Source organism: Garra rufa, chromosome 13, assembly GCF_049309525.1.
Source record: "Garra rufa chromosome 13, GarRuf1.0, whole genome shotgun sequence".
Lineage (NCBI taxonomy): Eukaryota > Metazoa > Chordata > Actinopteri > Cypriniformes > Cyprinidae > Garra > Garra rufa.
In genome coordinates this window covers 411,148-433,754 of record NC_133373.1, presented here as the reverse complement: position 1 = coordinate 433,754, position 22,607 = coordinate 411,148, and the positions used below count along the sequence as shown (strand labels likewise).

Here is a 22,607-nt window from a genome sequence, read left to right as displayed (position 1 = left end):
GACATACCCTCACTGTCTTGAACCGAAATGCACACATAGCTAGACAAGATGAGCATTTGAGGTTAAAAAATTTATAAGGTATAAACATTTTTTATTTAGAAAATAACGAATCGTTTCGCTAGAGAAGACTCTTCTTTCTCAGCTGGGATCGTTTAGAGTCCTTTGAAGCTGCATTTAAACTGTATTTTGGAAGCTCAAACTCAGGGCACCATTTTTTTCCCTTAAAAAACAAAATTTCTTTACGACTGAAGAAAGAAAGACATGAACATCTTGGATGACAAGGGGGTGAGTACTTTATCTGTACATTTGTTCTGGAAGTGAACTAATCCTTTAATGTTGGACGGTTGAAGAGTGAGTAGAATAATTTCACATCATTGTACCTAGTTATTGAAAATGCTTATTACTGCATAGTAAACCTAATGGAAGTTGCTCCCAAAAAGCATCATGGACTGTAAGGACATTTTTTAAAGAGTGCATCTACTACAACATCAGCTATAAGTACTATGTGGGTAATTTGCATTATTAAGACTAAATTAAAATTATTTGTCAGCTCCTTAAAATCTGAAAGTGGGCGTGTCATTGAGTCACACGTGATCGGAATCCCGCTGCGGCCCAGTGTTGCCAGACGTACGATAATTATCGTATTTGTACCATAATTTTGACCTCTGTACGATGTACGATCAATAATACCACAATGTACGATAATTTCAGAATTTTGTGACACCATGGTCGTTGTAATTATAAGAGCTTCTATTCTCAAAGATCTAGCTGTGTGGATACTACGTCTACCTTCATGATTGTGAGGAGACGTGAACGTGCGTTACGCATGCCTTTCATCCAATCTTACGTCTTCTCAACCAATCATCTTGGAGAATGGCTCTCTCTCACAAGCACAAGTTAACGTTCCTGTCGTACTTAGGTCAGTTGTTTCAAAACTGAGGTTGTTAGTTTAACAATAAAGTATAGAAAATGAGTGCTGAAAAGGATAAATAGCTGTAACATCTAGATTAATAGCTGTATTTTGAACGTTTGACTCGGGTAAGATAATTCGTTTAGCATTGCAATAAGGTATAGAAAATGAGTGCTAAAAAGGAGAAATAGCTGTAACATGTAGATAAATATCTTTATTTTGAACGTTTGACTAAAATACGATAATTTTCTCCCAAATACGATAATTTTGAGCTTCTGGTACGATACTTGGACATTTCCAATCTGGCAACACTGCTGCGGCCAGACAGACTACATTCGGCACAAACTACCAATAGTCATGAACGATATGAATGTGAGTAAATGACAGGGTTTTAATCTATTGCTTCAAGCTGATAAATCGAGTAATTCATCATTTGAGGTCGGTATAAATGACAGTAAGGGTGGGTGATGGGAGCGAGGGTTGCCATTATTCGCCTCAGGGTCAGAAGGAGGCTGCGAGATGCTCTGTTATGACTGTTTTCTGGGTACAAAACACTGCCTTACATTGTAAGTGGAGCTAAGAGGAGACATAATGTGTGTCAGTGAGGGTCACCTGAAGTAGTGGCATCTTGCCGCCAGAATGACGCGATGCGCGGGAAAGCGCTTGTGCTCCACCACGAAGGTGACGTCACTGTACTCCTGTCCCGACACCAGCGAGCCCATCTGCTCCGACAACAGGTGCACATGATCGATCTCCGACACCGAGCTCAGCGGCCGCAGAGGATGACTGTTGCTGCTCATCGCCTCACACACGCACGCGCATCTGGAGAGTGACGCATCAGCGATTAACGTTAGCACACTCACTGATCACGACATCGACAATGAAGAGTGTTTGTGTTTGTGAGGAGATGATCATCATACCAGCAGCAGGTGCGCCTGACTCCAGCCGCTCGCTCTTCTGCTGATCTCCGACTCAATATCGCTCCAGATTATCAATCACCCGACGGTCTGATCGCAGGAAACGCGGCGGATCTTAATTAAAAACCGCTGCTGTTTTGATGCTGGACATTTTCTGGAGCTATACTGACCGATGTGGTCGTGACCCGGATGTTGATGTGCGTCTCTGAAAGTGGAACGCGCAGCGCGCTCTAGCGGCTGGAATCAACACCGCCGCTCACCAACGACACAGAAAACCGAATAACTCCATCAAACATCGTCAACACGAGTTCTGTCGTCTTATATTCAGTCTGCGCTAATATTTATCATCTTTTAGTTAGTAATAATCGCACAGATATGGTATACAGTATGAGTATAAACACGCGCTCCAGCGTTCTACGCACAATTATTATCGTTTAAAACTGTGATCCAATAACAACAGCGCAGAGAAAAGTAAGAGGTCCCACGTGACATCTTCTGTCCTGTTTTGGTTCTGAGCTATTTTGAGGGAGTCAGACTCAGTATGAGGATTAAATGTCCCAAATAACAGTATTCAGAGAAAAATATATACCCTGTATATCATCAATATCAGTTATAGCATCAAATGGCTAATTACAAGCAAACTTATTAGGAAAATAAACACTTGAACATACATCAGTCTGATAAGAACCACTTAGACCATCTTTATATACATATATATATATATATATAGGCTTATGTCCTATTCATCTACATGGAGAGAGTGGGGTTTATGAGCTGTACTGCAGCTTGAACTGTTTTGGCTTCACTGTTTTAGGACTTGTGTATCACACTCTCAATGAACACCTTATGAGAGTATTTATTTGTTCACATCAGCCTTCCAGAAGAGATCTTTGGCCTGACAAATGCAGTAAAGTGATACGTTTTAATATAAACTAAAAGTGCTTTGATAGTTTCAGCTGAAGTGTGCTGAATCAAACAAGTGCACATGAAACTTAGATCATTCTTGACGGACATATTATTAGTTTAAGTGATTTTATGTTGCTTCATAAAAGAGAGCATTTGCAAAAGACAATATATATGTGGCTCTATACCTCAAAACCAGTCACAAGGGTCAATTTTATGACATTGAGATTTATATATCATTGATAAACAAGGTTTCCATTAATGTATGGTTTGTTAGGATAGGACAATATTGGGTTGAGATATTGAAAATCTGGAATACAAGGGTGCAGAAAAATCTAAATGTTGAGAAAATCACCTTTAAAGTTGTCCAATTGACGTTCTTAGCAATGAATATAATGTAAAATTAAGTTTTGAAATATTTACAGTAGAACATTTACAAAATATCTTAATGGAACATGATCTTTACTTAATCTGCTAATGATTTTTGGCGTAAAAGTAAAATGTATAATTTTGTCCCATGCAATGTATTGTTGGCTATTGATACAAATATACCTGTGCTACTTAAGACTGGTTTTGTGCTCCAGGGTCACATTTATTAAAAATGTATATTTTCTTCTATGTAAACAGTTAACCTTCTCACAGCATTTGGTGTTTCTCTCTGCTGTCCTTTAGGAGGCACTGTTTCATTTCTAGTGTTCATCAGAGCTGGTCTTCCACTCACCAAAAATAAGATTTTTCTGGTTCTCCTTTTGTGTTGTACAGGAAAAAGCAACAACAATTGCATACAGTTTTAAAACTAAATAATGAAAGAATTTTCTTGTTGAGTTTCTTTGACCTCAGCTAGTAAATTGTGTATTTATTTCATGATTGGCTAAATCAAACCGTGCAAAAGTGTGTGAGTGTAAACCTTCTTTATTTGTAGTGTCAGATCACATTTTAAAATCAGTTCATGCAGAAATCTGATCGTTCAGATGACTTTCTAATGAAATGAATGCATAATCACTGTTACGACTATGACCACAAATACACAGTTTATGAGTTTATGTATACAGTAGGACTAATTAAAAAAACAATGATATTTTAATAATTCACCATTAGATATTTCTAACAATTGGTAACAGTAAGAGGGTGAGAGTATGATAGGAGCCTGGTTTCAGACGAACTGATTACTGGATACAAAAAGAAAACTCAGTTTGGATTTAATTATCCTTTAAAAAGAAGATCACGCTACACATAGAAAAGTAAATGAACGTAAATAACAGATTAAGTAGAGACACAGTAACAGATATAAACAGACAGGTGTTTTTTTAACCCTCTAAGCTCTTTTAAGCATCACAGTGTTTATATTTATTGGAAATGTTTCCATGTATATCCATGTTAGAGATCTCAGGAGAGAGAAAAGGCCTTAATCCAGCTAATCTGTAATCTCCTCACCCACAAACCCGCTGTGCTGGTTCGGATCAGCGGAGGACGGGTCTGTGCCGCTGCCGTCTGCTCTTGCGGACGCTGGGTTTGTCCTGTGAAAAACACCAAAGAAATATAGTAAAAAAATAAATAAAACTCACGGAAGGAATCAAACCAAAACCAAATGGTGTTATAAAGCTCTTTTAGAAACAATGACACTTATCTGTCAAAGCGTTTTCTGTCTACAAACAGCATTGAAATCTGAGGGTTATTAAAATAGTTTAAGATGTAGAGTATATATTATTAGCGATATCTCCTCTGAATGTAGGCCATCAGGACAGGTGAGTCAGTGGATCTCACAGCTCAGGGCTACAGGTGCACAGATGCTTATCTACAGGGATTGTGCTGAGCCTCACTCTGATTTACTGCTGATGAGATTAACACCAGAAAGGGAAAAACCCAGGTCCAGTTCTCCACACTCAAAACCCTTTATTTCAGACCTTCTCTGTCAAATACGATTTAGGAGTGGTGAAATAAACATGTAAGCAATTCCCCTCTCATTTTAAACTCCCCATCATTTTTCTTTTTCTTGTCATCTCAGAGAGCCTGTTGTTGTTGACCTGCTCCTGTTGTAACCTACTATTATGAGGATTCCAATCCTAACAGGTTCTTCCAGTTCCTCTGGGTTTCTGCAGGTGTTTCCCCTTGACTGACTCAAGTTTAATGGTTTACATGCAATTACAATTTTTTATTCGTCAGAGACCTGATGTTGTCAGACCAAGAAATGATCAACTCTACAAAGTCAGAAGCGGACAGTAATGAAGTATTTTTACTATACTCAAGTAAATTTAAATGTTTTTCTTTGGAAAACTTTTACTTCACTACATTCCAAAGCATAATATCGTACTTTTTACTGCACATACATTTCATTTTACTGAAGAACATTAAAAGAACATTAAAATGTAGTACTTTCTTGTATTCAAGTAAATCTTTGAATTACTTTTACATGAGTAAAAGTAAGAAAGTACTAGATTTCTAATGCAATTAAGTATGAAGCGTATGTACGATATTATGTTTTGAATGTTGTGAAGTAAAGTTTTCTAAAGAAGAACACTCTGAACACCTGAAAAGTAAAAATAGTTCATTAGGCTACTGTCCGCCTCTGTTCAAAGTGTGTTCATGATGGGTCATTGTCCATGAAACCAAATGTAAATGTAAAACACTATCAACATAACACAGAGTGACATTTTCAGTAAAACATGTTTTAAGCTACAAGAGCTTCTAGTGCTGTAAAATGATAAAAGACACCAATCAAAAAAGTACTTATATTTACGCACATTAATCATTGGAGTATACAGTCCAGAAATGATCGTAGAATAATTAAAATTACTTGAGTTTCCACACATTTTGTTTTATGAATAGAAACTGTTTTTTGAGCACTGTAGGTACATTTATTTCTGCCTATGGCAAATGCTTTCATTTCTTATGAACTATTTTTAATGACCCAAAGTGATAGTGAATGGTTGATGGTTACGGCAAATTCTTAACATTGCGATGGGGTGATGAAATCAGTTGTATGGCAAGACAGTCGGAATTTTCTCAATGACAAATATGCAATCCAGTTCAACGAGAAACCCCAACACTGAGGAAGTAGATGAGTGTTTGTTTACTGAGATCTCACTATAAACAGGTAGATGATATATTAACTATAGTCAACCTTTGAAGTAGATCAAAACCTTTCATCAAAGTTGTCCTAAAACCGAAACAATACCTGTTCTTATCTTAGGATACTTTTGATTAACTTTTTTAACTTTTTTAAATATTCCACTTTTTTTGGAAATATAGGCTCATTCTCCAACTCCCCCCGAGTTAATAAGTTGAGTTTACCGTTTTGAAATCCATTCAGCCGTTCTCCTGTTCTGGCGATATCACTATTAATCCTATTAGACCAATAGCAACGAGTTTCGGTATTTGTCCTATTTAAAACTTGACTCTTCTGTAGTTATATCGTGTACTAAGACCAGCGGAAAATGTAAAGATGAGATTTTCTAGGCCGATATGATTAGGAACTACACTCCCATTCCGGCGTAATAGTCAAGGAAGTTTGCTGCAGTATTATGACCAAAGCAGGCGCAGTAATATCACGCAGCGCCTGAAATTAGTTCCCAGCTGCGTAACTTCCAACGAGGAACGCTCCCTGTGCATACAGTTGGTCACGTTGTTGTGCTGTGTGATATTACTGCGCCTGCTTCGGCCATGGTCTTAGTACAAAATATAACTATAGAGGAGTCAAGTTTTAAACAAGACAAATATCGAAACTCATTGGTCATTTTTGAACGTGATGCTATTGGTCTAATAGGATTCAATGATCTATGCTAAGCTATGCTAAAAGTGATATTGCCAGAATGGATTTCAAAACGGTAAAACTCAACTTATTAACTCGAGGAGAGTTGGAGAATGAGCCTATTTCCAAAAATAGTGGAGTGTTACTTTAAGACTAATCAAAACCACAAGTGTTGATGAAGGCGAATCAGGTTAAAAAGATAAGACAAAAACTGATTTAACAGGCTCTTTGACTGGGTTTGCATCAGGTGCATCTGATATCTTTTTTATAGGTCACCTAGATCACTAAATCTTTGAAGTATTCAGATCTGTATCATGTCAAACAACTGCTGTATATGCTCTCTCATGCAGTGACTCTGAGATACTCACCCCTCATTGGTCAAAGATGTGTCGTCATTGTCTTGGCCCTGTTGTTGTTTGGTATTAGGCAATGACTGTGCCTGCTCACTGTGGGATGAACTTTGACCCGATGGACTGTGTCCAATTAAAGAAGGTTGAAGACGAGTAGATGGCAGTCTTCCTCTGGCAGGTTCTCCCCACGGCCGAGGCAATGTAGACGTACATGAACGTGCCAGCGTTTGAGAAAGTGATTTGTTCTCCTGACAGAACACGGCCCGGGCTTCAAAGAATGATTGTGACCCGGAAGCAGTAAGGCTGTTTTCTTCAGCCATTGCACATCTGTGCATACTAGAGGCGGCAGATGCTGTGGATGGAGTCCACTTCCCACTACTGGGGCAGGATGTGGATGGAGGTCTTGGCACTGCGTGGTGCACAATGGGACAGGAGGGTGGAAGCCGTGCCCTCGACACAGGTGGAGTTGTTGGAGGAACACTTTTGGCTTGCATAGTTGCAGTCTCGCCCTCATTGTGGTTTTCACATTCTTGATAAGGCGTGGAACCGTGCAAACCTGCATTAGCCGGGGCGGTTTTGGCAGAAGACTCAGCAGGCAGATGAACAACTTTTCCAAATTTCTGGTCAAGGGTGTGTGCTGCATCTCTTTCAGAATCCACCTCAGTCACTTTTTTGTATTCTTCTTCAATGCGGGAACCTGCCAAAGCATCTTGCCTCACCGGATGAGCAGCTGAGAAGCTCATGGAGCCTCGCTGCACGCTTGCCCGGTTGGAGAGCACAGTCTCTCTTTGTCGTTGCCCTCTGCACGGTAAATCATGAGTCCTCTCCTCAGTGTGCAACCCTGAACTACTTTCAAATGAGTTGTCCATGAGCATCTCTGGGGGTGGAGGTGGGAGACTGTCTATATCCAGTTGCTCAGGTCTGTCGGCCAATCTAGGTTCAAGCGGATGGATGCTTCTCTTGACATTTCCACTGGTGGTAAGAGCTCCTCTGCTGTTCTGCAGAAGTGGGAGAGTGCATTTCCTGTTGCCCCTGACTCTTATGGGTTTTTGGTCTAAAGGACTTTGTCTTGAAGTATCCTCCACCCCTTGGCTAAAAGTATTAATAAGCCTCTTGACAGCGTTTCGCCCAGGTGGTTCTGGAGTAAACGTCGGAGGAGAGCTAGGTGGTATTGCCCTAAAAGGCCCTTTGCTGCCATACTGGAGGCCGTAGTACCTGGCTGTGCACTGTCCTCCTGATGAACCTCTTCTAATCTTGGGCCAAACATGACCCCCATGTACAGTTTCTTCTGGCAAATAATTTTTTCTCCTCCAGTGAGGCGTTTGCTTGTTCCTTGGGGTTCCTTGTTGCTGATTAGGATCTGATCCTTCTGCTTTGCTGCACAAACACTCGGCGGATTGTGAGCGCTTTGGTCCCCTTAAATGGCGGTACTTTGGTTTCACATGAAAGGTACTGTCTGCAGTTTTGGGCCGTCTGGGTTTCCTTTTTAAGTTGCTGGTCTTGACTTGCTCTTGCTTTTGTAGACTAGCCAGAACTGAGTCTGGTTTAGAAGGCTCACACATTGCTCTACCTTGCTCATCTTTACCACTAACTTCATTCTCAAGGTCTCCATCCTCATCTTCATCTTCATCATTGTCATCATCATCATCATTATCTGTAACCTCTTCATTGGCGTTGAGGAACGGCTGATCTGGAGAGCAACTGGTGGTCAGGACAGATGTTATTCTAGTGTTTGCTGATCCAGAGCTCCCTCTATTCCGTCGTAGATTCTCTGAGCCGTTCTGACACTCGTTGTCTGCACCTATGCCACTGTCTTCACTATGAAGTGCAGAATCTTCTGGACTTGGTTTCCTAAGAGCTGCAGCTTCCACATGGGACAAAACAATCTTCAAGCGCTCCTCTGCCACATGCTTAGCCAGCAGCTTCTCTCCCAGTAGCTGAGATAGAGACCCATAGTAGTCAGCTAGTTCCTGTAAGGCTGAGTCACTCAGGCATTTCACAGAGTCTCCCACGGAGATCATTTTAGCTGAGGAGTGAAGAAGCATCTGCTGCAGCAGTTCAGAAGGAAGCTGGGAGACGTTTGGTTCATTGGTGGCTTTGGTTGTTGTAGGTGGATAGTCTTTAAGTAAAGCAGGCCATGTCAAGTTGTGTCCATGTTCCCTCAGCAGCTGCTCGCCCTCAGCAGCCATTTCTTCCAAAGCCTGGTTAATCTCTTCATAATGCAAGACTACTGATGCTACTGTGGTCTGTACAGAGACATGGGTCTGAGCAGCCTGGCTCAAGAGCCCTAAAAGAGACTCATATTTTGATATGCTGAGGTTCAGGTACGCATAGGCTGCCTGGTGGGCTTTCAGTATGAACTCTGCTTTTGACTGCGCATAGGAATTTTTTCTCAGTCTATGTTTTCTTAGCTTCCTCCGCTTTCCTTGCTTAACTTTTGTCCGTATCTCCTCAGTTCCTTCTTTCTGGTTTTCTAAGAGACCCTCTTGTGCACTTTGTCCATCCTGAGAGCGAACCACATCTAGTATCTTATCAGTAGCGTCTTCTTTGATGGTCACAGTGGCATCACAAACTACATCAACTATTGAGGATCTCTTACCTTGTGCATATTTTTCATTTTCTGGTATCTCTGTTGCTGCTAGTTCTTCAGAAGCTGTGCTTATCTCCGCTTTATCAGAAAGAAGGTTTGCATTTTTCTTGTTTTCTGGTGATTCAGACAGTGTAGCTTTTTTAGCGAAGAGTTGACCTTTAGAGGGAGAGCAGCCCATGGTGATGAGAAAACCTTTTCCTTTTGATCAATTTTATTGGCCGCAGGTTTAAAGTGTCAGGAATCCTCAACTTGGTTCTTGTTTACGCACCATACCAGTTGTTCTCTGCTGTCTTCAAAATCCTTAACTGTCTCAGTCCACAGTTCCTGTCTTCATTTCAATCAAGATTTACCGATGCCCAGCTGGTGTTTTGTGTGCCATGGAGAGCCCAAGACTGAGAAACAGGACGGAAGCTTCCAGTCATTCCCACATGCACATATGGTCACGCTACAGGATTAAAGCGCATACGTAAGACCATAAGCTCATCTCACTAATAAGATACCCTGCTGGTTACCTTGTCTTCTTTTCTTTTTACTCCTGGTGAATTCTGATTTAATTATCTGTATGTGAGTGTTATCATCAAAATAGATTATAAAAATGTGAAGTGATTTTAGTGTTTTCTACAGTGGTTACAATTTCGTTTAAGTGACTGTTTAAATTTTGTTATTGTGTTTTCGACAAAGAAGTACAGGTTAAATTAGGTTCAGTGTGGCTTGGAGCTGGTGTATTTCTAGATGTTTACTTCTGACTGAAATCCCCCCTGGTCTTCTGCCAGTAAAGTCTGCAATCTGCCAGCAAAGGCAAGGATTCCAACCGGCCAGATTTATCCAGCAGACACTGATAACAACGTTAAAGTTCAAAGCTCAAATCAGTTTTTATTGTTTATTAAGTGTAACCAAACTACAGAAAAGGTGTGTAATTTCTGTGCCATGGACCAGAGAAAGCAAAAGTGGTTTGAGTTGGGTTTATTATTTTTGTGATTACATGCAAGAAAATTTGGCACATAGTGCTTTACATAATAAAGACTAATAATGATCAATACAAAAGGTAAATTAATATGATGACAAAAACATAACCATACAATCATTCACATAGCAAAAAGAGAGACAATCTAAATAAGATTAAGTAAAAGCCAATGTATACAAAAGGGTTTTTAAAGGTTTCTTAAAACTGGCTTTGGACTGAGCTGATCTCAAACTTCTTTGAAGGTTGTTCCAAAAACTAGGTGCCAAAACAGCAAATGCTCAACCTCCCTTAGTTTCTACTTTAGACCTTGAAATGAACAACAATTTCTGATTTGGTGATGGTAAAGACCTTGATTATATGTCTGGAGACAATAATTCTGAAATATAGGGAGGGTCTGGCCGATGCAAATCTTAAAATGTAATGACTAAAATTTTTACATTTATTCTGTATTTAATTAGGAGCTGATGTTGTGTCACGCTAATCTGGGGTAATATGGATGCTACGAAGAGCCCTATATCCCCCTTTTTTATTTAATTTAAATACTTCTTTTAATATGCACATCTAAGGACAATATGAATCAAAAACAAGGATTTCTGGAAGCCCTTCTCAGAGTTATCACCAGTGCACCAAGTATTGCTTTTTCCATGTTTCCAATAACATCTGAATCAATTTATACACCATTACACCATTACATTTAGTACACCAATTCATAAATGCAGAGACTCTGTTATATGTATAAAAAGATAGTCATCAAAGCACAGTATTGGTACATTTACAGTGTAGACGAGATGAAAAATCTGGTTTATGTCATCACTGTTCTGGACCGGAAGCATTTGTTTGCTACTTGTAAATTTCAGTTTAGTTCAGTTTCTGGAAGAATGCAAGACATCCCCTTTATTTTTATTGAGTAGTGTGTCTTTGTCTCAGCTTGGCATGGTGGGACACGGTTGGGTTTATACTGCCTCTATCTGTATCGAACAGGTCCATAATCTTTGTAGTACTGGAAACATCTTTAGAAACTGTGCTAATCTCTATCACCGAGTCTGGAGGGATTCCACCGGCTTCATTTAACACATTAATGTTTGCATTGGCCGTGTCATCTCGAATGCGTCTCGCCAACCTGCCTATGATTGAGGCCCTCGAGTTCTCTGACAGTTCCCACAGGACTATATAGCACTTTGGGAGAAAATGACAAAACATTATGCCATAGTTGGAGGCCAGGATGGCTGAAGCTTGAACAATGTGCCTCTGATCGGTCTTGTTTCTGTCAATGTAAATGGGAATAAAGCACAGCCAGACAAACAGATGAATCAACATGCTGAAGATGATGACACCAGTCTCATTGAAATCATGGGGGACTTTTCTACCCTTGAAAGCAAGAAAGAAACAAATAAAGGCCAGCAGAGCTATGTAACCATGCATCACCACAAAACCTACAATTGTGCCTTCGTCACAGACGACGTATTTTATCATGCCGGTGTCAGGCCATTTTAAATCTGGGAAAGGAGACTTGAAAACCAGCCAGAACAATAGGATGATACCTTGACCACCGGTAAGCAGGACCAAAGTGATGAAAGGCTTGTAGAGTTTTTTAAGCTTATGCTGCTTGCCCGGATCTAAGGCCATGAAGGCCATGAAAGTGCGGTAGGCTTTAACCAGTATGCATGAAACGCACAGAGTAAAGCCGAGACCGTACACGGCCTGCTGCGCTCGACACAGGTGCGGGTTCGGCCTGCCGATGAACATGATTACGCTGACAAAGCTGAGCGTCAACCCCAGTAACATGCAATTAGACATATTATTGTCTGCCTTTTTGATCACTACTGTGTTTCTGTGCACATAGAAAATGATGAGTGAAGTCAACACTAGAACCAAACCTATTGCTGTAGCCGATAACAGAGCTATGGGATAACTGTTAGTCCATTCCAGATACCTCTCCTGGAATGGCATACATTTACGGTCTCCCTTATTCGTCCACAATCCGTCAGGACATTTCAGGCATTCAGGCTGATCTGAAAAATACAAAACATGCGTTCAGTCATTAGATTTGCACTAGAAATGCAGAATATATAATGCTATCTGAATGAGGTTTGTTCTTTAACACTGGTATTACTGGTACCGAAATTGGAAGTATGTAATATTAGGGCTTGTTACTCATCTCTCTGGAATTCTTAATTGTGATTGGACATTGGCGTTGTTCAGTTGTCTGATATCTGTCTAGAGACTCCCAAACTTTACCTCCAACCCCAATTAGACACACCTGAACCAGCTAATCCAGCTCTTACATGGCATACTAGAAACTTCCTGGCAGATGTGTCATGACAAGCCCTCCAGGACCAATTTGGGCACCCCTTCTCTAGATGGATCAGTGTCTTGAATGACTTCTCACTGTCTGTCCTCTCATTTAAAAATAACAACTTATGCTCTAATGTTTAATGTTCATCTATACATGAATTCAGTATGCAGTGGAATAATTAGTCATCAGCTTTACATTGGGGTTCAGGGTTTTTTTCACCATAATGACCAGCTTTTTGTCATTTAGTTTTAGATATTGTATTTTGTATGGTCACAGTTATGTTCCTTGTTCCCTTGCTTCTCATGTGATAATGTTACGCTGCATTCACGCCTTATCGTAATTACCATAATTTCGAGATGACAACATTTGACGTTCTTCTCGGAATTGTTCACGTCCTCTGAATTGTGCTTTTTCTATGGCAACGCTATCAACGCCTAAACAGAGCCTACGTTGGTCATGGGGTACAAGTTGTAGCTCTCAGAAGACTCCCAGTTCACAAGCTGTAATTACAAGTTCTACGAGGACAAGAACGTTTTTTACAAGTTGGAATCTCGTAATAACGGGAATTCCGATATGGCGGATTGGTTTTGGATATTGTGATTGGTTTTGCTAGTTCTAGGAACTCAGCTCTAGGAACTAGCCAACATGGTGGTTCCTAGAGAACCACTTTCTCTCTTGGCCCGTTTGGGATGAAAATGGGTCTTTGATGTGTTCTCTGTATGTTTATAATTTGCAGATGTGAAACAAAAGAAAAAAGCAACAACGGAACATGAATTGTAATTACCCCAATCATCAGTATAATTTCCTTCACCACACTGAACGCAGTTGTAGCAACAGGGGATCTTCGACTGGTTCTTCGCAGTACCAGGTGGGCAGGACTCTGAGCACTTGGACTTGGAGAGCTGGAGGATAAAAGGTGTGCTTTAAATGGTTAAAGAAGACATTGCAACTGTGGACAATGATTATCAACTGTTTACTTGTGGCGGTCGGTCGAATAGCAGGAATTGAAGATGGCACAACTCACTGTGTTATTGATCCACTGGAACTGACTGAGGATCTCCACATCTCCATTTTTCAAGAGGAATTTTCCCACAACTTCAATAATGCGTTCATTATGGCTTTCCTTCCACATTATGAGGTCGTAACCATCCTTAAAGTCACCGTTTTCATCAAAGGAATATGTGTTGCCATCAAGGGTGAAATTCACACTGCGCATGCTTTCCACTAGCTGCAAAAAAGCATACGTTCATGAGATTGAAAGAATTTGTTGTTCATGGTTGTTACAAGAACTCTTTATTTCAGCAACGTTTATATTAAATACCACTGTACAAGTTAATTACATATGATGTAAATGGCTCAGGTTTTATGTGCTCACACTATACAGTCCGATCCTCAAGGTGATTTTTACTACTTTGCGCTGCTAAATATTGTGGATCATATACTGCCCTCCAAAAGGCAAAGCGCAGTAACTACACATTTGGTCAAAATTGAGTTAAGGCTTAAAATGTGCTTTGTGACAACTGTTTTGTCTTGTGGCAAAGTCTCCTGGTTCAATTTTGTCCCGTTTCAGAGAAACAAGAGTGTCAAAATTGCAGTAACTACAAAATCCAAACTAATGCCATATATGGTGTAAAAACTTTAAAGGCATTTTTCTCAGTTTCAGTGTTGGTGTAGATACTGCACTTTGCCTTTGTAGGGCAGAATAGTGCAGCCTCATTTACTGTATTATCTGAATTTTACATTTGATGTGACTAAATAGTTTCTCAACAATGCATGAGCCCCCATTTGGGAAACCCTGATCTAGATTATGTTAATTTCTAAACATATACATTTCTCACACACATAAATAGTATAAATTAGCATCAATGAACAAACATGAACAAGTGTGGGCTTGAGAAATCTCACCTGCCAGGGTGGGAAGTTGGTATCTCCAGAGCAGGCGGTCTGGTTGCATTTCAGGAGTGCTCTGAGCCCATGAGCAAAGGCATATATGGCCACTCTCTCTCTGTAGACCTCTCTCAGGTCCACGGAGTTCAGCAAGTCATCTACAGCGCAGGTCGAGTTCGTCAGGGAGCAGTTCGATCTCAGCTGCTTGTATTCTTCTATAAAGTCATTTCTTGCTCCTGGAGTTGGCCTTAGGTTTTTCACGTAGTCTTCCAACCCTGGTGTAATTCCAATGGAAAAGGAGAAGCCAAAGATTTGACCCACTTTGTTGATGTCCTTCATCTTTGTTAAGTAGCGGTTCATGGACCAGGCGTCGCTCGCAATCCAAATTCTGCTGGTGTTGGTTTGGATCATCTCCTTGAAAAGCTTCTCCACCAGCTCCGGCTTCAGAATGAGCAGCACGACCTTGGCTTCAGATTTTCGTATAGTCTGAGCAACTACTTTGATGTGCTTATCGATATCAACGTGGTCCAAGTAGTGTGGCAACACTTTCTCAAAGTCAGCACATATTTTTCTCTCCGACTCTTGCATGAAGCTCTGGTAGGCCGCTCTACCGTAGTCGTCATCTCCGTACACGACACCGACCCAGTTCCAGGAGAAATGAGTCATGAGCTTGACCAGCGCCTGAGCTTGGTAGATGTCGCTCGGAATCACGCGCATGAAAGACGGATACCGCAGTTTGTCGCTCAGGACTGGAGATGAGGATGAGGAGCTGACCTGTTGACAGATAAAACTCATGCTTTAGTTATCTGTAAACCGTGACTGGTTAACTGGTGAGCGTTACAGAGAGTTTGACCCCTATTTAAAAAAAGTGTACATTACTGATGTTTTTTGCAGAGATGGTACATGTATGCATGGCCTATGTTTGGATAGTGTATATGTGTGCATTTAGAAGGACTCTATTGGTGAAGTCTCCACATCATGGTCCAGTTTGAATATGGATTTAAAGTTCTTTTCCACATGGGACCATAGTCTGGACTATTTCTGACTGTTTCTGGTTAGGAAGAGTCTGGTGTTTGATAGCTGTGGCATGTTTTCATTACAAAGAGTTTGGATTATTCATTTGCTATCAGCCAACTTTAGCTATGGACAATGTTTGGACATTGATGTACTACATGACGAAATCCTACAACCTTGCATTGCTTTGTTTGCTTTTTTCATTTTGTGTTTATTTTTATTTATTTTTTTTACTTTTGTGCATTTACGTTTTTGGCTATATGTTGCATTAACCTGAATTGAATGTTTTCAATTGTGTATTTAATAAATCCATTGATTGTAGATTAATAGTGTGGGCTAATTGAGTAAAGGGCCAGTGCAGGCTTGTTTGCAGGGTTTATACAGCTCTGGCCTTACGACTTATGTTCTATATTCCATGTTTTCAATGTCATGTACTAGCGTTGTCTGAAGGACAAACCAACTTTTGTTTACAATAAGTGTTTATTAGTGATATTCTTGCATTTTTTTAAATCTAGATGTGGGCCTAGATAAGTTTTAAGCATCGTGGAATATAGCGTGCAAGTCAGGACTACTGTTTTGACAGGTGTAGTCAATGTGAACTTTTGTAGCGTGGAAAAGAGCGGCATGAAATTTCTTTAAAAAAAAATCTAAGGAGAAGGAATAAAGTCATGCCATTTCAAACGTAAAAGATGACATTATTTGGTGAATTATTCATGTAAACATTGGTTTAACCGTTAACAAATTACCTGAGGAACCAGGTAGAGGCTGAGGAGCTTGGCGATAGCGATGGATAACTCTGAGTATTGTTCTCCCAGAAGTGCTTTTATTGGCGGACGGAAGTCTGTGTAGTCCATGAGGGCCGGCAGAGATCCGTCAATAGCCAGTAAATGTTCCAAACAGTGCAGAGCTTTGGTGGGAGATGCACAAGGATCACAGACTTCATAGCCCAGCTTAACCCCCGGAAGCAATGTAGAGTTATTGATTTCTTCGATTGTGTGGATGGCACTCACTGATTGCATAAATGCGATCAGATCAAAACTGGTAAAACAGGAAAAAGAATTCTTAGTTAGGGTGACCAGAGATCCCTATTTTACTGCACATTCAAAGTATAATTGAAATATGAATACATTTGCAAAAAGCACAAACTGTGTTCAGACTGAGTCTAGAACAGTGGTTCACAACCCTGGTGCTGGAGTACTTCAACAGCACATATTTTGTTTGTCTCTCTTATTGTAAATATCTGCAGGGGTTGAAGGGAAAAATATGAACACCCATTATTATAGGGTTTAATATAATTCCTGTCATGGCAACTCTCAGAGAGTTTGGCATGGTAAGCACTTGACAATGTTAATATGTTTGGTCTTGGCGAAATAGATCTGCTATGCTGCCGCTGTGGAAGAGCAAGAGACCTGCTACTGCCAACACAACCACATATAACATATATGAAATAACCCCCAAGTGCATTTGGTGACTTTCGTCACATTATCTATGTGAGCCCACAAAATAACATGTACATGATTTAGACATGTTAAAGTGTTGAATAAGTAACACTTTGTACCTTAGCGGCCAAAAATTACAGAAATTCTAGAAAATATAAATGCTAAATGCAAAAAACCTGAAGCTGAAGATGAACTTCATCATTTTCCCTGGTCAGACAAACCTGGCTTAAATTTGATCAAAACTCTAAGAATATTTATAGAGAGAAGAGTGAGAAGCTGAATCTTTCCTTCAACATCTCTGAAACAGCTGGCAGATGTTCTGATAGATGACAAACAACTGGAGACTGTTCAGAAAGTGTATGAATCTATTCTAAGAAGATTGAAGCTATAATGAAGGCAAACGCTGGTAAAACACCTTAATGAAATATTGCCTGTTTCCCAGGAATTCACATTATTTTGTCCAACCTTTGCATTTCCTAAAGCATAAACAAAAATACAATACTGTTTTAATCTGTTACTAATTGTCATTGTATGATTTTTGGTGAATTGTATTAAAACCAGTTAAAATTCATTGATAAGAAACGTTTCAATTATGTTTTGACCACTGATCTATTAAATGTCCCTGGATTCCATTTCAGTAACTAGGTTAAGTGGATGCATTTTTTCTGCTGCACATATGAGTTTAGCAGCAATTAAGAACAAAAGAAAGCTTTGTGTATACTCACCCACTACAAACCAAAGGCTGTGGTTTAGTTCGTTTGTGAAGGTTAATTACTCTAGAGTGAATTGAACTCAGAATTGCGCAGTTAACGTCCCCATCCAAGTAGGCTCCGCTGAGAGAGCTGGTATTTCGGCAGTGGACCCACAGCATCATGAGCCCCAGCACACACACCTGAACACAGGACCTCATCATGATCAATGTGTGCAGGCAGAGTAGCGATGCTCTATTTATTGTGAAACTAGTTCTGCTTTTTGGGTGACGTGAGTTGGCAGGCTGGTTTTGGAGGAGACTGTCTGAACGTTACCTCTGATATGCTTCTCTAAGATTTCCCAGAGGTGGAAAAAAGAAAAAGAAAAAGGGAAGCGGAGAAATTCACCTGCTCAGTCACATTTCTGTCATTCGTGAAGGAATGTGGACTCATTCTGCAGGTTACAGTAAGGGTGCTTTCACATCTGTAGATCGATTTCTCTGTTCCGAAACAGGGCTTAAAATGATTACAATGTTGCATTTTATTCTTGGTACGGTTTGCTTTCACACGGCAAAGTTTCTAAATGGAACGAATGTGTTGATACAAGTCATGCGCGAGTAAACTGTCCTCTCATTTTGTCAAAGTTCCACAGGTTATTTTCCGGGATTCTGCTCAGCTGTCATCCTTCAGGATGGAACAACAACAGCTTTGCAGGTTTATTGTTGCATTTTTGTAGCTGTCGTAAAGACATGCCCACACACAGACATTCACAGGTTCATTAGGTATTTGCTGAACAACAAAGCTTCTGCTTTTCCCAGAACTATAATTACCCATTATACATTGTTATATAGCCGGGTTCGTCGGTCTGTTGGATCGGACTGCTTTCTCACTTCAACCGAACCGCTCCAGAGTTCGTTTTCAATCGAGCTGAGACCACCTCATTCAGACGAACTCGGCCCGATTGTTTTTAAAGTTGTCTCAAAGTTTACTCCAAAGGGATATATTTAGTTTTAAATAAATACCTTTTCAAGAATTACAACAAACGGCTTCTTTGGACTACAGCGTTTGTTTTCTGGAAGCTATGATGTCACAACGTAAATCCCGCCTATGGAAATTCTAATCGCTGGCGGGTGGGGGATTTGCCTAACTTTAGTGATGTAGCATTGACAGCCGCTTCTGGGATGCTTCAGCGATCTGCAGGGCGGCTGGTATAAACGCAAGTATTGACCAAAGTAGGCGCGAACTGCTCCGGTAGCCGTGTCGGACTTCCTTTTTTCAAACGAATGCAATAGGAGTTATATTAATATACGCTTTTATATCAATAAAAGCCTCCTTTAGCAATCTGATGTGTTTTTGTAAGAAAAATATCCATTTAAAACATAAGTTAACGTTAATCTATCTTGCGCTAACAGTTGTACAGGGAACTTGCTGCTTTGTGAAGGAGCGTGGCAGGACTGAAACGCAGTCTAAGCTGTTGGCCAATCACAACGCAGTGGGACTGCTAACCAATCACAACACATTTAGTTTTTCGGAAGGCAGACCTTCATCAAACCCGAATCAATCGAGCCATTTATGCCAGCCTGGGGAGAAAGCTATTGTAATAATGTAAATGATGTGAAAAATAATGCGTTTTTCGAACCAACAAGCATGAGGGCATGTTCTAGTGCACCCCAAAACAAAATATAGACTTTGTAAAAGAGCATAATAGGACACCTTTAAATGCAGCTTCAAAGGACTCTAAACGATCCCAGCCAAGGAAGAAGTGTCTTATCTAGTGAAACGATTGGTTATTAAACAAAAATAAAAATAAAAAATACAATTGATATACTTTTTAACCTCAAAAACTTGTCTTGTCTTGCTCTGCCTAAACTCATTTTTTTCCGGTTAAAGACAGTTATGTTGAAAAACTCCCATTTTCTCCCTCAACTTCAAAATAGTCCTACATCGTTTTTTAAATGATTTTTGAAGTTGAGGGAGAAAATGAGATGGGAGATTTTCGACATACCCTAACTGTACTGAACCAGAGATGCACAGACTACTAATGCACATCACAGATAGAGACAAGACGAGTATTTGAGGTTAAAAAGTATTTAAATTCTAATAAAAGAAACAAAAAAACAACAATCGTTTCACTAGATGAGACTCTTCTTCCTCATCTGGGATCGTTTAGAGTCCTTTGAAGCTGCATTTAAACTGCATTTTGGAAGTTCAAACTCAGGGCACCATAGAAGTCCACTATATGGAGAAATCCTGAAATGTTTTCCTCAAAAAACTATTTCTTTACGACTGAAGAAAGAAAGACATGAACATCTTGGATGACAAGGGGATGAGTAAATTATTTGTTAATGTCAAATGAGAGGTTCTTATCATAAGTGTTCACATTACTAAGGACCCTGCAGCACAATTATGACTAAACTGAATTCTAATATGGAAACATTATTAAATTCTGTTGATAATCCTGTACCCATAGACAATATCACCACATGTTAATTTTCTTAGTCTGAAACACCTTACAAGAGAAACCGAATCATTTCATAAAGACAGACATCAGGAAAATGTTTGCCCATTTTCATCATGTTCATTCAGCACAAACATCATAAGAATAAAGTTGGTAGCATGACGTTCTGTATGAAAGATTTATGTTCTTGAAAACCTCAAACCTTGTCTGAACTTTGAGTTCCTGTCATATTTTGCCAGCGGCCTTCTTTACCAGAGCCATCGACCCGTGACTTCGGGATACATCTGATCAATCAATCTGTGTTCTATAAAACACAGATTGTCTTCATTTCCTGATTGATGTTCCCATGACCCTAACACAGAGTAATACAAACAGTGGTCTTTGGATTGGATCCAGGAATGAGATTTAATTTTTTTCAGGTACTTTACAAGCAGAAGAAAATAAGAATGTAGTGAATCTGGACACACTTGATTCCTCAGTCAACAACAGCCATGAAAACAAAACAAACCAGAGCTGGCTTACTATGCGTGTGACATTAACAGTTTATCATTGTCTTAAATCAAGCCAGGAATGTGCCTCAACTATTTACTTTCATTCTATTTGACAAGATTTTAAGTAGCTACTGTCAAACATAAACTGCCTTTGTTCAAGTAAAGTGAAAGTACTTGAGATGCAACAGCATCCAGACACGGAGATAACAGATAACAGACATTCATGTTAAACCATCCATAATGCAAACACAGAGGCACAAACACGTGATCAGAATGCAGCACATCAACTAGGGCTACCACTTTTAATACAAATAAATAAGGGACGCATACTGGGCATACACACTCATCCAGGCCATCCCAAAAACCCACAATAAATTCTGAAACCATGGGCAATATATATATATATATATATATATATAGAGCCATTATCATTGTCACATAAAAAAGTTTAAATCCGTTGGCTGGTGCCATACAAAATAATTAAAGGCCTATGGTAAAAGTACAGTAGTATTCGTGTTTTTGTTTTTTTTTGGCATTTTGATTACAATTTGTTTAACCAAAATGTTACTACAAATACCAAAAAGTGTAGCAAACCCTTTGTTAATTTGTGGTTACCATAGTTTAACTATAGTAACCATGGTTTTTGGTTTTTAGTGAAAACATGGTTAATTTTTGTAAGGGCCATATTGTTGCTAGCCATAGCTCGCTCTAAACTTGTTATAAAACAATGTGAATATTTGTTCCAACTCTTTACAACAGTTATGTAATTTTGTTAATTTTGCAGCAAACTGACTGGTATTGATAATATTTGCAAGCAGTTTAATGCTTAACTAAGTAAACAAAGACAAAACTACAATAGTCTATTTACAAATGTATCTGACCTGTAAATGATGTCCTGAACTGGACAGTTTTGCCTCTCTGCTCCACCTGGGCCCTCTATTCTCGAGTCTTGCATTCTTTTGGCGGATGGGCGGAGCGAGCGTGCGCGAGGCGAATTGCATTGAGAGGGGGTTCAGCGAAAAATTGGCAGTTGTCAGCAGAAAGTGGCTGCCACAAAAACCGGATGTCAGCTGTCGCTCGGAGGGGAAGAAAACAACAACAACAACAACAACTATATATGTGTGTGTGTGTGTGTGTGTGTGTGTGTGTGTGTAAATTTTTTTTATAGAGAGACCAATATATATATATATATATATATATATATTCAAAAATTCAGTAAACTGATTAAAGACAGAATTACAAAAGTACACGGGCTTATTACCTTTATTTTGTAATAATTTAAACTGTGTTATGAAGGTTCAGTTTTACATTTGAAATATTTCAAGAAACAACACTGTTGCGGTTGTTTAATAAAGCCTTTAAATTTTGTAAGGGGCGTTGTATGATGTCAGATTATTTGATCATGTTAATTTTTGATAGTAAACGAAATTTTTTAAGTTAATGGTAGCCCACTAACATACTAAGATTAACGATTAACTATAGTAGACAGTTACATTGTCGTTCGCTAACATAAAAGTTAAAATCAAACATACAAGGCAACAATTATTCATTACTCCGATCATTCATTTCAAAATGTACCGCTCCAACAAACACTGCCATTCGTGTCTGTCGTAGTTGCATATGATTGGTTGCTGCCAAGTTGATCGATGCTGATTGGCTGTCACCAAGTGGCAGGTCCCTCCTACCCTCCGAAGGCCAGTAACTGGCTTCCGGCTGTCAATGGCAGGTACTTCCTGCTGCCAGCTGCTATTTTTTTTCTGAACCCCTTCTGCTTTTTAACTGTCCAGTGAGGAGGGCGGGTCTTTTAATCAGAGTCTGCAAGTCTAAAAATGGCAGAGGATGCTTCTCCAGGTAAACCCCCGCGTCTTAAAGTTTCAGAGCTTAAACGCAAGAAAGGTTCCTTTCAGGGGCGGACTGGCCATCGGGAGAACCGGGAGAATTCCCGGTGGCC

General features: G+C 39.7%; 2 protein-coding genes across 2 annotated transcripts; both read right to left on the bottom strand.

Moving 5' to 3' along the window:
* Positions 1-3,626: 3,626 nt before the first annotated feature.
* pcare2 (photoreceptor cilium actin regulator 2) lies at positions 3,627-9,800 on the bottom strand. Its single transcript, XM_073816772.1, has 2 exons — positions 6,847-9,800; positions 3,627-4,247 (listed from the first exon to the last, which is right to left on the bottom strand). Exons 1-2 carry the CDS (start codon positions 9,594-9,596, stop codon positions 4,145-4,147), a joined length of 2,853 nt encoding a protein of 950 aa, XP_073672873.1. The 5' UTR covers positions 9,597-9,800; the 3' UTR covers positions 3,627-4,144.
* Positions 9,801-10,366: 566 nt separating this feature from the next.
* On the bottom strand, positions 10,367-17,928 carry olfcb1 (olfactory receptor C family, b1). The gene is made up of 6 exons (XM_073816983.1): positions 17,744-17,928; positions 16,326-16,617; positions 14,584-15,339; positions 13,703-13,906; positions 13,463-13,580; positions 10,367-12,394 (listed from the first exon to the last, which is right to left on the bottom strand). Exons 1-6 carry the CDS (start codon positions 17,926-17,928, stop codon positions 11,283-11,285), a joined length of 2,667 nt encoding a protein of 888 aa, XP_073673084.1. The 3' UTR covers positions 10,367-11,282.
* Between the last annotated feature and the right edge of the window lie 4,679 nt (positions 17,929-22,607).